The sequence below is a fragment of the Chiroxiphia lanceolata genome, chromosome 1, assembly GCF_009829145.1.
Source record: "Chiroxiphia lanceolata isolate bChiLan1 chromosome 1, bChiLan1.pri, whole genome shotgun sequence".
NCBI lineage: Eukaryota > Metazoa > Chordata > Aves > Passeriformes > Pipridae > Chiroxiphia > Chiroxiphia lanceolata.
In genome coordinates, this window is record NC_045637.1 from 93695430 (window position 1) to 93713130 (window position 17701).

At 39.8% G+C, this 17701-nt stretch overlaps 1 protein-coding gene across 2 annotated transcripts in view; it reads right to left on the bottom strand.

Annotated features, from left to right (window-relative positions):
* Nucleotides 1-1074: 1074 nt before the first annotated feature.
* MBOAT1 (membrane bound O-acyltransferase domain containing 1) overlaps nt 1075-17701 on the bottom strand; it is a 56780-nt gene continuing 40153 nt past the window's right edge. For both annotated transcript variants that reach the window (XM_032707378.1, XM_032707369.1), the window contains 7 exons: nt 15383-15566; nt 13442-13634; nt 10233-10336; nt 7434-7498; nt 5960-6092; nt 4659-4810; nt 1075-2929 (listed from right to left, as the gene is read on the bottom strand). In XM_032707378.1, the coding sequence (XP_032563269.1) occupies nt 2797-2929; nt 4659-4810; nt 5960-6092; nt 7434-7498; nt 10233-10336; nt 13442-13634; nt 15383-15566 (964 nt within the window). In that variant the 3' untranslated portion in view covers nt 1075-2796. The remainder of the gene's footprint in view (nt 2930-4658; nt 4811-5959; nt 6093-7433; nt 7499-10232; nt 10337-13441; nt 13635-15382; nt 15567-17701) is intronic.

Genomic DNA, 17701 nt, shown 5'->3' on the forward strand with positions numbered 1-17701 from the left:
ATAGCTAACAGCCTCTTTTCAAAGTAATGTTTTACAGCTATTAAAATCCACTCTGTATTAGCTTTGCAGGGCCACCACATTTGGCTAGGTAAGATGCCTAGTCCACAGTAACATGGTAGAGCAAAGATTTTAGATAATTTCCCCTTCAGCTTTAAGACTAATTCAACCAGCAAGCTTCCCTGCAAATACAAGGTTTCAAAAAGGCAGTTTCAATTTTAATTCATTAACATATCCTATTAAATCCACATGACCAGTTCTCATTGTCACCCAGGGTGCTCGGTTTTAGGGAGAGGTTCAGGCTGAGGAGACAATGTGACAGGAGAATATGAGTTTGCTCATCAGCCTTGACTAATTCATCACATTGTAGGAGCTGAAACTACAACAGAAGTTGATGGTAAGTTCCACTTAGGTGAAACTGTAGAAAAGAAACCCCACTGATAATATCTGGCCTCTTGAACATACAGCTCAGGAAGGGTCGCAGACCAGAGCACGGGCTGTGCAGACAGATCTCAGGGCACAGAGCAGCAGGCACAGACCTGCAACCACCTTCGAGTTAAGCATTTATTTTCCAAAGCAGGTGCTGAAGCCAACCTGCTGGGAACATCAGTCTTCTGCAGCCTTGCTGTGCATTATGCTGGCTCTGCCAGAGCTCACAGCAATTCATTCCAGTCTGTGGGAGGTAAATGCAGGCTCAGCACCCAGGATTCCACAGCCAGCAGCATCCAAGTCCCCATCCCTTCCTGGGGAGGCACTCTGGTTCCCTCCCACGAGAAACAGGGATGGCACAGCTAGACCTCAAGGGAAACATTAGATGCTCAAGGTGCAACTGAGGCCGGTGTCACAAGGAGAATACACACACGAGGACCAAAAAAAGACTTGCCAAGTTAAGGACAAAGCTGCCACAAAAACGAACGGCGGTCATCTTTTCTCCATTTCAGCGGGACCTGGATGGAACACTCAGCTGCTCTGCAAAATCCAGCAGACCTGAACATCCCCCTTCACAGGTGTGAGGGATCTCATCCACCCACTCACCCATTTTCACATTAGATGTTTGTGATTAATAACGCCAGGCGGTGACACAAAGCAAATGGTTTATTCAGATCAATCTTTTAATCCCATCTCACCCTTTAAAATAAATTACCAAATAAACTCTTCCATGAACTATGCTCTAAATTGTGAGGTGGTCATAGGACAAGAACTTCCCACAGAGGAAAAAAAAATCACTTATTTTGGAACTTGTTTTGGTTTCCCTGATTTTTTTCTTCTCAAAACATTAGGATTCTGTAAAATTTTAATCTGACACAAAAATCAGAATGCAGTAAATAGCAGATTCTCTGCTCAATCACACATTGATTAAATGTTCATAAAGCAATACCAATACTTTAGCAAGGGAACTGCTTCTACAAAATCCTGATAAAAGCATTCCTGGAAAACATTTAAAAACATGGTTTAGTTGATTCTGATGTGCAGTACCAGCCTATTTTATTGGGGTAAGTGGATTTAAGAAAAAAAAAAAAAAAACAAAAACAAAAAACTGACACAAGTATTTTGCAGTAGGTTATCTCAATGCACAACAAGCTCTGAGAAATTAAGCCTCAAAACATCCCTATAAGTCAAAGGACCTTACAAGCAGGGAAACTTGCATCAACAGTTAAGTCAGATGTCAAGATCATACAAGGACTCAGTCTTGACACTTGTGGTCATCCTATCATATCACATCACAATATTTTTCAGAGAATGATTTATTATGACTATGATAATTACTGCTCAGGTTTCTTATTAGTGTTATCTGCTGGAATGTAACCACACCATAAGATGGGATGTTTTTCAGTAGAACAGTCTGATCCACTGCAAAGCTTCTTCAGATTTAACCCACAACTGCAAGCTTTAAAATACTAACCCTGCATGGTTCCTCACTTATTTTGATATCAAAAAGGAAGTGCTGCATCACTCTAAAACTGCAAATTAAGGCTGATGTAGCAATGAGCTCCAGCTGCATCATTAGAGAAGCACAACTCTGCACACCATAGGGTGTATGTCCCTTCTTTTACTCTAGCTTGAGTTCCCCCTTCTGCCTTTGTTTTTCCTTTACTTGGCTTTAGATTCTGGCTTAGCCAGTTATCAGTGCTCCCAGACATCTATTCCCAAGGGACTTGTCTTGCCCTCATTACCAGCACGTGTCACATTGAAGGATGTGAAGTACCCTTGCTGCCGAGCTCAGGCTGCAGTCCCTGCTCTGGGGATTGCTGGGGAAAGCCCCATTCCCCCCTCCCCCTGCTGGGGCAGAAGTCAGTGCCAGCACCTTGAGCAACCCCATGTCTGTAGTCTTCTACTTGCACCATCTCTCTCCATTACCAAGAGATGAAAAGTTTCCCCTCCCAGCTGCCCACAGCACCAGGCTATCAGGCAGCTGGCCTAACTCTTTACTAGTTGCTTTCTGTCCCTCTCCCTAATCACAGGATTATTTGTTGATTAATAATTATGTATTTCTGTAAAAGAGAAAAAAATGCCTCTCTGTGAAAAAGTTTAAATATATAAAAACATTTCATAAAAATATTTATTATAAAAATCAAAATGCCCCATGAGCCTGTAAACGTTGCCTGTAAAATCTCCACTAACTGGAATAAATTGAAATACAGTCATTCAGGCTCTTCTCTGCCCTCTCCAGTAAGATTTTAAGATAGCCAACAGAAATCCACTTGTCTTCCACTTCAACTCTCATGCCACCCATTTTTCGTCTTCGGTTGTTTACAATACGACAGTTCGGTTACACAATGGTAATTTTCTTTGGAGGCATCATTTGTCTTTGCTTTTAACAGAGTTCATCATGGCCTGATTCTCAGCCCTTCTTACGGAGTGGGTTTGAGGTCTGATTGGTAACAGGAGCAACACCAGGATGCTTAGAATGTGCATGTGAAAATACACAGACCTGGGAACAAAAGCAGAAGAAGAATATTATATTTTTGTTGGCAATAACATGAATTGTGCAATATCAGTAAGCAGAATTAAGTGCTAAGGGATGAATGCAGAATGTACGAAACCTAGAAAGCACAAAAATGCACCCTTGAATTTCACACAGTCACACATTTCACACAGATCCACATTTGATATCTGCTGGCATGGATGAAAACGTTGCTGTGAATGTTAACGAGGCAAGGAAACAATCAGCAAACTTTGGAATCCAAAGTCTGACAGCTCAGATAAACCCATCTAATTCAACCCCAGACTTATTCAGCCCATCTCTCTTTTAATGTTACAGTATACAAGGCCATGTTTTGAAGAAATATTCTTCATGCTTAAAAAAAATTTAAAAGTGACAGACAGAAAAAAATTCATTCAAAGTTCTGACATCTGAAATAAATCAAAGCACTCAAGCTTTAACTGGGGAAGGTCAGGTAATGATGTTTACAGAAGGCTTGTGTTTTTGAAGGTAACTACTCAGAGATATCTTTATTTGGTATCTTACTAAACATCAAATATTTTTATTTCAAATAATTCAGTATACATAAGATTGAAGAGAAATAAAAAATACTTAAAGCAAATATGTGAGGCTCTGGCAGCTTGGTAAGGATGACGTTTGGGAGCAGTACAGTCCAACTCTTAACCACAGAAATGCATCTTTCCATTGTCTCATTTATGCTCCTTACCACAGTTCTTAATATCCTTGTAAGGTGCTTAAGACCAGTGCTAGGTGAGCAGTGATCAAAAAATTCATGCCCTAGTCCAAAGGTGTATAATTTCCTTGCTTAACAGTCTCTAAGTTTAAATGTTAACTATGCTCAAAATCACCAGGGAAAAAAATATTAAGAAATGAAACTAAGAAATATTTGGAGTAATTTTTATATGGTAAGCTTTCTCTGTTGAAATCAAATGTTTTAAGAAACAGGAATAGAAAATGTCGAAATTCAAACCCCTCCAAACAGACTGGCAGCAGTCTATCTTGACTACCAGTTTCGTGTCTTTTATGTTAGAGGAGGAAATTGTCTGTCTTCTGAACCAAAACCTGTTACTCTATGTTGACAGTTCACTGTAGAATGAAAGAAAAGCAAAGCAATGTACTCCAGTCCCCTTTTTCTAATTATTTTCTCAATTTCCCTATTTCAATTTGGTTTTATTAGAGTACATTTGACATACTCTGCAACAGCAGTGTTTTCTTATTTTAAGGAACCTAGGGAAGTACTCATTTCCTAAGAAAAGAAGCATACTTTAATAAAAAAAAGCATACTCATTTCAAAAAGTAATGGGCTGCCAGAACCCTCCATATCTCCCGATCGATCACATCTCTTGTACCCATTTAGCAGCTGGAAACCTGGTCTTTGCTCAACAAGTCCTTCCTACTGCCAACTCACATTATTTTTAACCTCTTCAGCCTTGGCTATGGCTAATGGTTGAGACTCAGCTGTTTTGAAAATGGGAACTGAGTGTATGAAAAGTCGCATTAGGACACAGAGAACTACAAGCAAAGTGCTCTGCCTTGGCGTTATGATTACCTCACTATGTCACCGAAGAGCAAAAATCACCCCTTATACATTATGCAGCATCCTGTTTGAACTCCTTTCAAATTTGATGAAATGCCAACTGTCTTTCAGTGCAGTTTGGGTTATTTAACGAAAGTCTATGCCGGTGTGGAGAACAACAGTCACGAGGAGAAAACTTACTTGTAAAACTTAATTGTGGGCTCAACAGCCAGCATAACAAACGGTGCAACAGTATAGCACACAGCCAGTTGAGTGACAACCCAGGTAACAATGTCGTAGGCTATCTTAAGAGGCACTGATGAGAGGAAGTAATGTCTGCAATTGTTTCTTATCTGCAGATTAGGGAAAAGTAAACAGAAAATTATATACATCCATTTCTTAGGCAAAGCCACGTGGACACATTGCAGTGCATATAACTCTCCACTTACCATCAGCATCAGTATCACAGAAAGGTTTATACACACATTAGAAAGCACTGAGTAGAACACAGAAGTGTATTGACTGGCATATCCAAGATCCCACAGTCAGTGGCAAACAGAGAAGTGTGGCCCCCAATTTCCTCTCTCATAATCACAGAAGCAGACTCTCATTATGGGTGTCTGGCACAGTATCTTTGGGGAGGGGAGCTGTTATGATGTGATCTTCCTCCCTCCTTGTTTTCATTTACTACTGGTTATCAACAGTAAAACAAAGTTACTTTAAATGGACAAATAAGTGTTTATACCTGCAAGTATGTGCTGTTCCGTAGAGATTTTGGGTTAGTTTCACATTTATGAAATCCTCATAAATGAGAGGCAAAGTACACGTTAAGAGAGCGTGTTCAGCAACCTCCTTTAGCCATAGTGGTTAATACTGATTACTAGTTTAATTCACCTTTTAAATTGATCTGACTATTTATCCATGGTCAAACTCTAAAAGACAAGAGTGGTGCTTCCTAGCCCTGCACAACTGGCTGGTTCAGCCTGAAAGATCAGCAGTGATAAATTTATCAACAGTGAGACATGAAACCTGCTCTGACCAGTTTACTGCATCAATTGAATCCACATAAATTGTTCAAGTTTGGGCTAATGCTCAGCCCATAGCAGCTTCTTGTGTAAGACTGGGCCCGGAGCCAATTACACACCAGCATATAGGCAACGTGACCCAGCAAAAGTCTGCAATCCAACATGATCTTGAATTCTGAGCTAATTTGACTGCATGGACATAGTTGGTGGCTCTACTAACTGTATATCCTCGAACAACATTTCCTCTGACAGTCAGGGACAGCAGTGCATCACATGCAGAATCAGTGCTGGTTCTAACTGCTGGGGGTACTTTGCAATTAGCATCAATACAGAACAAAGTTTCAATGAACATCAAGCCTGCAAAGACACGCAAGAGGGCTCACATCAGGGACAAGCTGCTTGACCATGTGATGGTGCAGTTGGCAACTGGATAGTATCTAGCATTGGCCTTAGAAGAGAACAATGAATGGTACATACTGCTCTGGCTGCAAGTGTGATAAGGATTCCAGTGAGAAACGTAAAATAATATCCAGGATAGATACCATGCCACAGGGCCGACAGGATAAATGTTAAAGCCGTAGGGTACCAGGGAGCTCTGTCATAGCAGACACTGCAAAAATGAAAACAAAAGAGAAGAGGCTGAATATAACTGAACAATGGACACTGCATTTCAAATACTTCTCTGTTTCTAAGGTCTTAATCTGTTTCCTTAATGGTCTTATCTTGCCTCTCTTACAGACTAGGGCATGAGGCACTCTCCCTTCATTTAAATGGAGGTTTAGATGGAATGAGGAAGCATGCTTTTTTGCACTGAATATCCAAAGAGTGCCTGTACTCATTCCTGGCACTCAAAGCATTTAAGTAAATAATGGAATAAAGGACAGGCAAGACTTCATTCACCTTTACATCACTATCTGGAATCATACACTACCCTTCAAAACTCTGATGACAGATCAAGAGCAAGTTGAAAGACAAAGAGATGTGACCCCACCCTTCAGTGGTGAACAGAGATATTTTTAGGCACAGTTATCTGGCAGATGCTGGGAACAACAGGGAGTGCCGTAAGCTATTGCAAAACAGGGGATTCCTGCTAACTTTAGCAGCCTGAAAATCTTATTCCTAAGATGCAAGTGAAGGATAACAGTTAAGAACACAACAACAGGTCTAATTGGCTATCCAAAGTTTAACTGAAACACTGTGCTCCAAAGAAACGAGTCAAGATAAATGCTTTTCTTATCAGGAACATAATTTGAATAATGAAAAATAGTAGACATTGACTTTTAAGATGTATGTATTTAACACCATTATAGTTATGATAGCTACAATAGATGCCTTCATTTCAGACACCATGCTGACTGTACACTGAGCTTTAATCATGCCACAAAGTGTAATGAATAACAAGACATAGCCCAATCTACAAAATTTGTACTTGTGCTAGTATTTATAACATGTGTCTTAACAGTCAGAGGTTAAAATCAAGTCATCTCAGTGCCATATCCTAAACAAGGGACTCCTTGGCAAGCATCTTCTGGTAACTCCAAACCAGACTACACTTGGACTTTGAAGATTTTGACTTGTCTCCACTTCTTACTGAACTGGATCCCAGTGACACAGCAAGGCTCACTTCTGCATGGGAAATGTAGCACAGTAAAGCAAAACAGTACAGGAAGAATAATGGAGGGAAACAAGAAAATGCTATTACTTCCTATTATGAGGGATTCGAACAGTTCATTTATTACTTCGCTGCTCATATATAAAATATGAACATTTTACATTTGCAGCAATAAAACTTTACAGCACCAAATACCCTTGTATACCACCAACTGTTTAAGACACCGAAACAAACAAAGAACAAGAGGCTATGCATTTATGAGATCCACCAGTCAGCATTTTTCCAGGCCATGTAGTGGTTTTGGGTCTCACATGCATGTTACTGTTTGATTACTCTTACCGTTTTAGCCAGGCAGCTGTCTGAATGTTCCAGTTTTCAATGTACATTTTAAAACTTGTTGCAGTCTAAGAAAGAAGTTCATGTGAAATGTTAGCACTGAAGCCTGTAAAATACTACTTGCATTTTAAATTCATGAGGAGGTACATGGAAAATATTAATTCTAGCTGCTAACTTTTGTGAAGACCGTGCCACAATCCATCATTACATTAATATGATTTGGGAGGGACATTAACTAGGTTGATGGCTCACTGCCAACTTGGCACTTGCTCTAAAGTCTCACTTTGTTACATAAAATTAAATACATTTGGTTATTTTTCAAATAATGGCAAATCTGAAAAGCTTTCTTGTTTTATATGGTTGGTCTTCCCTTCAGTTCATAAACAGCTTCATTTTTGGAAGAGATACCTTGCCACCCAATTATGCAGTCTGGACTTCCCTAGAGTACAATTAAAACAATGTGTTAAAAAAATCAAAAGAAATGCATTATTATTTGGAGAAGGAAGGGGGGAAGACTGAAAAACATGGATAAAAAATTTTAGGACTAAATTTAGAAGCCAGCTGTCAGTGCACTGCCAAGCTTGAGAAACCAGAGTAGACTCCAGGGTCCTGAGAGAACCACCCATACTTCCTCTGAGTTCTCCCAGCTTTAGGAGACTGCTGGACTCTGTTGTTCAGCATCAGTTCCCTAATCCTGATCAAATTCACATCTGGTGGTTCTCCATCCCTGCTCCCTGCCTTGGTTCCATACCTGCTGACAAAAACCTTCAAGGGCCCCCTCACCGAGCAGGGACATGATTCAGTGACACTGCATTATTTTGCCATATCAGCTGTAGGCAAGTGCACACTGAAAAGATGTATTAAGGGCAATGATTTCCAAAGGGAATATGCAGATATCTTTGCACTTCCACAAAGAATCCCAAGGCTAGCAATTCATCCTCTGAATTTAGAGTTAAAACGATTAGCAATTCCCAGGGCAGCACTGCCACATTTTAATTGCTTTACTGCACCAAGAGAAGCCAAGAAAAATACAGTTTCTCATCCAACTAATATTGTCACTCTCTTTTGGCCTCCTTTAATTTCCCCAGTTACATTACCAAGAGTGAAAATAGTCACTGGCTGTCAAAACAAGCATGTTGCCAAGGCTTTCATGTCCCCAACATGTGTTTAGCCCCTGTCTACATTTTAATGCTTGTACCACTCCTGCCATGTGCTTATCTTACTACAGATCAGATAGTCCCATTTAGCACTCAAGTTCCCAACTCTTAAGCAATTTTACATATGTTGAATATACAGACTACACCTGTACATACTGCACAATCACACTTCAATTTCCAGCATTGTTGTTGGCACATAAAGTGATGGTTCAACGCTTACCCGAAGTCATGGTCTCTGTAGCTCCTTTTTTTTCTCATTGCACACATGATCAGATCAGAGAGCACTCTGCTTTATGCTCTTGGAAACAATTTCTGATCTCTGTTGTCCATGCGACCAATAAAGGAAGTAAGTTTTGAGAGGCCTACAGTTCAGTGGCTAGAGAGGAGCAAAAGCTCCTGTTTCCTTAATTTGGCTCGACTAAAGAGCATTGCTTGCTCTTCACTTTCCTACTTACAAACAAAAGTTTCCTCAGCTCATCAAAGTAGGAATCATCTCCTGCCGAAGACTGAATCAGATATTTATTCAAGATCTCAGAGTGGCACCTAGGGCGCCGCTGTCATTGAGGAGCGTAAAGCATTTCTGGGCTCTGTATTCTGTACTGCTCAAGGAGAGATGTACACTGAGAATTAATTAATATTAAAAAAAAAAAGAAAGAGTGTTGAAAAAGAGGGAGTGTATCATGATACTTCCAATTTTGGCATCTTCAATGAAGAATTACAGGAGTTCTTTCATTTTTGAGCAGAGCTATTACAGCACGTTTGCTTAATCACAGATCATTCTGCAATAAAGCATTCAACTTATTTTCCTCCATGATTATGTTTAAAATCATAACTACAAAACTACAGAGGGAAGCTCCTCCTATTTCTAAAAAAGAAGCTTTTAGAAAGCAGTCTCAGACACATAAATATTTCCCTATCTTACTGGCATTCACAAAATATTTTTCAGGGCAAACAATTGGCCACCTTTTGCATTAGAGATACAAGCATAAATAGCTTACAAAAGACTAATGGATTTTAAAAGTACACTGCAGTCACAAGAAATGTGTGACAGATGTTTTGAGAAACAGTGTGGCTTGCTGGATGGTGCTCTAGACCAGTAGCCATCTAAGCTCTATGTGGCTCTGTCAGTTCCCATTCAGGTTGCTTGATTTGTACCTGTTATGCCTCCTACCCTTGCTTTTCTCCATTTACAAGAGGCACTCCAGCCCTTCCAAGTGTTTGTGCAATGACTGCTTGTGCCTCTTTCACTACCACCACTTATCTCAACTAGGCTACAAAAGTGAAAGTGTTAGAAGTAAATAAACAGACATTTCACAGATGGTGAAGAATCATAGCTGTGAGCAATTTACTGACCCACTGAGCTCAGCCACAATCTACAGCACTTGACTGCTCATTTATTAAATATCTGATGTAATTATTCATTAGCATTCAGGAAAATATTTAGAAATACAACCTGAATGAAGACCATGAGGAAGCCTGTGAGACAGATGCTTTTTATCTGCCCAACAGATAAAATACAAAACCTCTTCACGCTAAAGAGGAGCAGTCTGGTGGCATGGACTTATTTTCCTTTCAACAAAGCCTCTCCCCATTATCATGCCCATTTCTCTACAATTATGCCAATGCAGCCACTCCTTTATCTCACCTCAATGTTCCAGATATTCAAATTGGACAACAGGTCCCAGCGGAAAGTGCCTCTCTCATCAACTCCACTGAATCCATAACCAGCTGCATTGTTGACTGCATCTGCTGCAATGTCAAAGCAAAACAGGTCAAAATCAGACTGCTGGAAAAGCCATATTTTCTTACAAGTCAGTATGACACTAAACACACATTCAAACCAGCTTCATAGCAATTAGCAATCTCTCTTTCCAAGAAAAGCTTTTTCTTTGCAAAGGGGCACTACAATTAGGCTACATAAGAGTCATTTCCTGAAGAGGAAAGACTAGCTATCCCTTAGGCAAAAGAAATAACAATGAACAGAAATCACTTTTCCTATTATTTTGCCTTTATTATTCAGCTGAGATAGATATACAAGTGTGGCCGTAAAATGAATATTTTCTTCAAAAGGGCAACTGGATGTCACAGTATTTTCCAGAATTCTGAAAAGCTGTAATGTCTCAAAGACATGCTTACCATTTCTATTAAGAGTTCCAAAATGATTGTTCTAATTAAGACTGGCATTCAGACTTCCACAGACAAAGCCTTTTGCTAATCCTGCTGCTCAGTGCCTCACTAAAGTGTCTCACCATCTCTACAAATCAAATATTGAGTAACTTCAATTACAGACTTAGCTACTTTAAGCACAAGTAAAAGCCTGGATAACAGTAGGCATTACACATTGCTACATTCTTGCTCTTGCCCAGGGTGCTGGTCAACTATCTCCCCCCTCAGACTTGCCTGGAAGTCACCTCATCACTGGATCTCGAGATTCTGCTTTCAGTGTGCCCCTGCTAGAAATACCTTCTTGCAGGACTAAGAAAACAGAAGGGAGGATTCATTATCACTTCTGAATCACTAGTTGCAGCCAAAACTGAGGATCATTGGAAGAAAAAGTGAAGTGCAAATACAGGTAAGGCTTTTCCTTCTAGATCCTTTACAAAATAAAAGCCTGGTTATGCTTTAAAAAGGTCAGTATTTCTTTTCCAATAAAGAAAATTGATTTTGCTTTGTAAATGCTATGAGTACAGGCACAAGCTCACGGAGAAGCCCTAATGCACAAAACTAGGGAGAGAATCTAACTAAAAGCAACATGACTAACAACAAATAAATAAACAAGCAGCCCTGTCTAACCTGAAACTTTCCATTTTATTTTCCACTTTACTAAATGAGCCAGATTTTATTGATGGAAAGAAAGGCTTCCATGTTTTTAATTATCTCCCTGTTCAAAAAAACCCAAATGAACGACAAACAACAACCCTGCATGAAGTTGGCCCATAGGATCCTGCCCAAACTCAGAGGCTGGAGCTACATGTAACAGTCACCCCAGAGCAGGGGAACTCCTGCATTTGCTCCTTCTTGCCCTAAGGGTTCCAGGGACCAATCATTTAGTGTTTATTTGCCAAAAACAAGAAATCAGAAACCATAGGATCAGCAGTTATAATAGCAGACCCCTCAGCCTCTTGCTTCCCAAGCTGCTGTCTGCAGAGCGAGGTGTGAAGCACAGAAAGATGACAATTGTCCACACTCAAATTGCTCACAAAACCCCAATCTCCACAAAGCTCAGCAGAGGTTTGTCTCCCTGCTGACTTGAACAGCTCTGGTGTATGGCTTTCACCACTCCTTGGGTGCAGGCACTCAGATCTGAAGTGGTTTGACAGCTCAGAGTTAGATTTGCAGCCACGTTCCCATGATTATCGCTAATGCAGCAAGAAGCTGAATTTTCTTTCCGTGGATCTGGAGGAATTCAGCAGCGCAGCTCTCACACAATAGTGTGCCTGTCCTTTTCTGAGGACAGGAAGCGTTTATCAGCCCATTTCAGCAGGCACTTTTGTAATGCCCTGGGCCACACCACCAGGAGCAAAACTGCAAAAGGATAAAGTGTCTGCTGTTCTGCTGCCTGGATTTGCAGTATGAATAACAGAGGCCTCACCCTCCAGTATGCAATGCATGCTTTCCACCCGCCCCCCCCTCATTTGTAAGATATTTCTACAGCCTCTATGGCTTAGTCATGCCACAAATCCAAGTTCAATAATGGACTTTCAGTTAACTATAATGCTGGAAAAAATGGAGGCAACAATTTGACATTGGATCCCACAAAAATAAGTTTGTGAGCAAGCCATTCTTAATCTTAAAGCCTTTCCCATCCCACACATGCCAGTCCTGGCTGCCTTCCCTCAATCTGACAGTTTTATTCCCAGCAGTTTAATCACAGTCTCGCAATGAATCTCCCTGACTATTTCCATCCCATCTCAGTGACATCCTTCTCAGCTTCAGGTATATGCATTGCTGGCTAGGCTTTTAAGATCTCCCCTACACACAGTGTCTTGTAATACCAGCAAAAAAATTCAGTAGATTTTCAGGCTGGCCTAAAGGATCTGACTCCTCACACACAGATGTGAAACGTGACTTCTAAAAGAAAGAAGGCAGAATGCAAAAAGATTATTTTGACCACCAGTCTAGCTGGTTCCTAAAAAAAATTTGCTTCTCTTTCTAATGAGCTGTCTTACTTCTCCTTTTCCTTGCAGAGATTTTTGGGTCCTTCCCAACACCTCTCCTTTGTTCCCCGTGGTTCTCCAGTCCTTTCTCTGGACTGCTCAAAGCCAAGGTGCATACAGGACCCCACAGTGCCCTAGAGGCACAGCCTAACTTCAGCCCCACAACATGCACCACAGCTTTCTAATGAGAGACATGTGCTAAAGAGGGCCCTAAAGAAAGAGAGGGGTCTGTTTGCACTGTAACATGCAAAGCCTGAGCCAGCATGACAAATTTTAACCTCTCAACCCCTCAACCTCTCAATCAATCGATATAAGTGAAAAGCTATGAGTAAAGCATAAAAATCAATGTTAAGAGGAGGATTTCCCGTAATAATTAATTTAATATATTAACAAAGTTTTAAGTGAGAGGAAATCATTACATTGACTCTACTGTAAAGAAGCTGAAAAATAGATTTGGCTCCAGACACAGGGAATCTTCACAGACAAGCTGGAATAGATTCTATGCATGTTTTTTTCAAAACTTTTGACAGCTCCCCACTTCACCAGGGTTCACTGCCTAAGGAACACAAGTACATCTCTCAAGTGAACTACAGGCCTAGGGACCATTTTATTCTGTCCCCATCCGCAGTGTTTCACCTCTCTCCCATTTATGAACTTATTTGTTACACACAAAAATACATGATGTAGCCACACTTACCCAACGTCCATGCAAAATAATACTTTGGTTTTGCTGCCTGTGTTACAACATACAGGTAACCAAGTCTTGACAAGAAGGGTGTTTTATCAAGAAATTCGTTATCAATAATATATGCCATAGGAAAGTTCTTGGTAAGTGTCAGGAATAAAATGAGAGATACTAGTGTGATACAAAGCTTGTACATCACTGCTCCCTAAAAAGACAAAACAATGAAACATTCATTAGAAACATTTGATTAAGGGGAAAACAAGGCAGTGTTCATGACATACAAAAACAGTGTGCTTCAAGAACCAATAAAGTTAGAAATCACAAAGTTGATACTGACTAATTCAGAAGAGGTGATGGAGAAAAGGCCAGAGTCAAAGCTTTAGTTTCATTTGGTTTACTGAACTATCTATAGATATGTACAAAGGACAATCAGTCACAAGTCAGTTGTGATTGGTGATGAACTTCATGAAAGACTCCTACACTAGTTAGTGGAGGTCCTAAAATGAGAAAGAAACCAAACAAAACCCTACAATGGAAAGCAGAAATCCTCTCTATATGTACTATCATCACCTGGAACTGAAGACTGGGTTCCTCCTCAAAGCCAAAAGCATTGATATTCAGTATAGGAGTAGGTCTTACTGCCCAGCTACCACCCAGAGCTCTTGCTAAAAATCACTTGTCCAAAAAGTGTACGTGTTGTACAGCACACTTGTACCCATGGCACAGGGTATCTGCTCTGCCACAGTGTTTTCTATTACAACTACCTACCTTCCTATATGCTACTACTGACAATCATGTCAGTAGTTTGAAGCTTGTTTTCACAGAATCACAGAATATTCTGAGCTGGAAGGGAGTCACAGGGATCACTGAGTCCAGCTCTCAAGTGAATGGCCCATACCGGGATCAAACCCACAACCTTGGTGTTATTAGCACCAGGCTGCTAATCTCAGGGCCAAACACACATAATAAGTAAACCCTTCTAGATACAGTCATAATTCAAAAGTAAATCTGACACTTGGGTACCACATAAAAATTGACTCATGTTCTGAAAAGACTAATAAAAATGCAATATACTATTGAAACAACAATGTGGTTTTTGATCCAAATTACTCTTTTTATGTATTGTCCACATTCTGGAATAAATTATTGTGAAATTATTTTTTAATGTAGATTATAATATTCTCTGCTGATTTACATTTTATGCAATACAGGCCTTATTCTGACCTCAGTCAGACTAATGTAAATCAGAAGTGACACCTCTAGAGCCAGTAGAAAGACAACTGTGTGCAACAGGAATCAGCAATGTATAAGCTCATACTCAACCTCAGAGGAAACATTCTGCGCACACTCACAAAGCTACACGTTCAGTGTCACCTTAAGATAAGAGAGAGAAATCTGGTTTTCCTGTGTTATCCTGCTGCACCAGAAGGCCATTTTATAAGAAGGTCTTAAGTAATATTATAAAAATATAAAATAAAATTAATGCTAATAGTATGTGAAAAACTTACCTCTGAGTCATATTAAAGTGTGAGATTCTCTTGCAAAGCACCTGGACAGGCTACAGGTTCTGATAAGCCATGAATCATATATTTCTAACATCTCCTGCACTACAGGGGAAATTTTACTTTTTTCCTGATGTTTCCTCTTCTGTCTGGAGCTTAACTGCAACTTGTCATTGTCAGAACCTTCAGACCATTCCCACTGCTTCACAAAGGAGTGCACATTAACTAGTGACTCGTTCGGCAAGCCAAACCCATTTGGGGAATTCACTAGTCCCTTCACCCCTGACCTTGTGATAAAAACAGCAGCCACACATAGAAAAAAAACAGTGTAACATTTACTGGCAAGATAACCCAAAACTGTTTCTTATTCTTAGTTTTTAATTATGAGAATCATGTACAAAGCTGTACTCTCCTACCCTCTGCAATAAATCTTTGTCATTTTAAAACTCACAGTTGGAGAAGGATCAGGAAGCCTGTCGTAACCCTTCTGCTTCCAGTTCACTTCTAACAGTTTCATGTGCACATGCCTCCCTTCAATGAAGGCGATATAATCCTTGTAATTGCTGCAAGGCCCAGCTATGATGCTCATAAAATTGAGGAGATAACTTAAATACTCCAGTAAAGAAGGTCTTGACCTGTGAAAAATCAGCCACACACAACACAACAAAACAAAACAAAAAAACCAAGGTAAAACACAGCAAAGGCTTTCACCAATTTTTGTTTGCATGGTCTGCCTCATTTCCCCACCTCTCTCCTATCATCCTCACCCCAGCTGAAAGCTTACTAGATCTGTTTGGGGAAAGATGAAACACAGTCTGCCTTATATTCTGGTGATGTCTGGCAGATGGCAGTCAGGACAAAAGTAACATGGAAGTGCTTAAGCTACAGGTGAACTAACGCTAAGGATTTGAGAAGTTGCAATCTTACAAAGATTTTAGTTTAAAACAGTAATAAATTTAAATATCCACTTTCAAACAAACTGGCTTGTGCATTTTGACCAGGTCACCAGTACCAGGAGTGAGAAGTTGGTAATTAATTTTGGACATCTGTCCAGTACGTCAGGGACCATAGTGCCTTGTTATACAAATCACAGGGCAGGGAGCTTTTAAGACCAGGGCTCTCAATCCTGAGAGAGGCTCTCACTGACCCTTCAGTCAAGCCTTTTGAAAACTGGGAAGTGTCATGTAAGACACAAGAGGAAGAGAATGAAGAGACTCTCTCCTACTGTGCAAATAAAGGAAGTAATTGCCTATATTGCATCATGAACAGGAAAAGGAACTAAGGGAAAAAAACCCACATAAATTAAAAGACAGTTGAAGATGAAAGTCAAAGAAAGTCCATCATGTTCATTTTTTTCATTTTGCGTGTGCATATCCCACCAGTTCCTTCTGGAATTTTACATTTTATGTAAAATAAGAAGATTCACTGTCCTTGCTACAGGAAAAATAAGATGCACAGGGGCTCAGTTTTTTAATGCGGAAAAAAAATGCCAACATCAATAAAGTGCACTGAGTGTTCTCCACAAATGTGATAATAGTCGCCATTCAAGTCAACATGCAGCCCTGAGATGAGAGCACAAACTTGAGCACAGTGTTTCAGGGCTCTCCTGTTCAAGGCACAGATGGACAAGCATAAACCAAAACCCACTTAAAATTCTTTCAGACTAAAACAAATTTCTAGCAGAAAAACTAAGCAACAGTTAAACATTTTCTGTTGCCTACTTCTATTCTGAAGTGGAATTAGTTTGAATAAACAGTTAGATTAGCCAGGATTTTCTGCATTCACCCTACTGGTTATTGTAGATGTTAGTGCCTGAACAGTACGTTCTCTGGTGAAAGCATTCCACAGAAAGATGCAGCAAACAATTTGGGGTAAGTCTCATCTTTCTGTTCTACAAAACCAGGTCCATGATTTGAGCTTCTGAGGTCTACAGTAAAATTAAAAATAAAGTCATTAGTTTCAACTTAGATATTGCACATGGTTGGGTGGGGAGACATGAGCAATGCATGAAGGAATGTACAGAGGATGAGTGAGAAACAAAAACAGACCAAGAACAAGAGGGAAGACAAAAGGCTGTATTACCAAAGGGGATTTAAAACTCTTCAGTTATGAGCTCATCTACTGTAAAAGAAAAAAAAAAAAAGCCTGTTTGGTAAGAATTTGACTAGAATTAATCATATGGTCACAAGGGCCCAGTGCATTAAACATTATGCTGTGAGCCTTAAAAATAGACACAAAGCTATACAAGACTACCTACAGGATTTTTGCTTTTCAAGAAATTATCCTCCTACTTTTTGAAGCTCATAGGCAGATTTTCTGATGGCTGAATCTTCTGCCTTGGAAATGAAGGAAATAATTTCCTTGGCCTTAAACAAACACTTCATGGTGAAAAATAGTTACGGTTGTAAGACCAATTCTGTAACACAGATTCTTAAAAAAAAAAACAACAAACTGACTTGCATCCTGCACTTGTACTGAGAGACAAACTAGAAAAAAAGGCATTCAAAAGAGATGATCAGCATGCTCTCTGAAAAATGAGAAGACTGGTCACATAACGTGAAGAACCGGGAGTATTAACATTATGGAGGGAGACAGAAAAAATAAAATTCCAGCACTCAAAAATGATGGCAAAGGAAAGCAATACTTGAAGTTTCAGAGTCAAACCAAAATGAATTTTTACTATGCAGTGGTTTGCTGACAGGGTAGGAGTATTCTACTTAGAAAAATAACATATCATAGATCAGATTAAGATAACAGCCAAAAAGTCCAT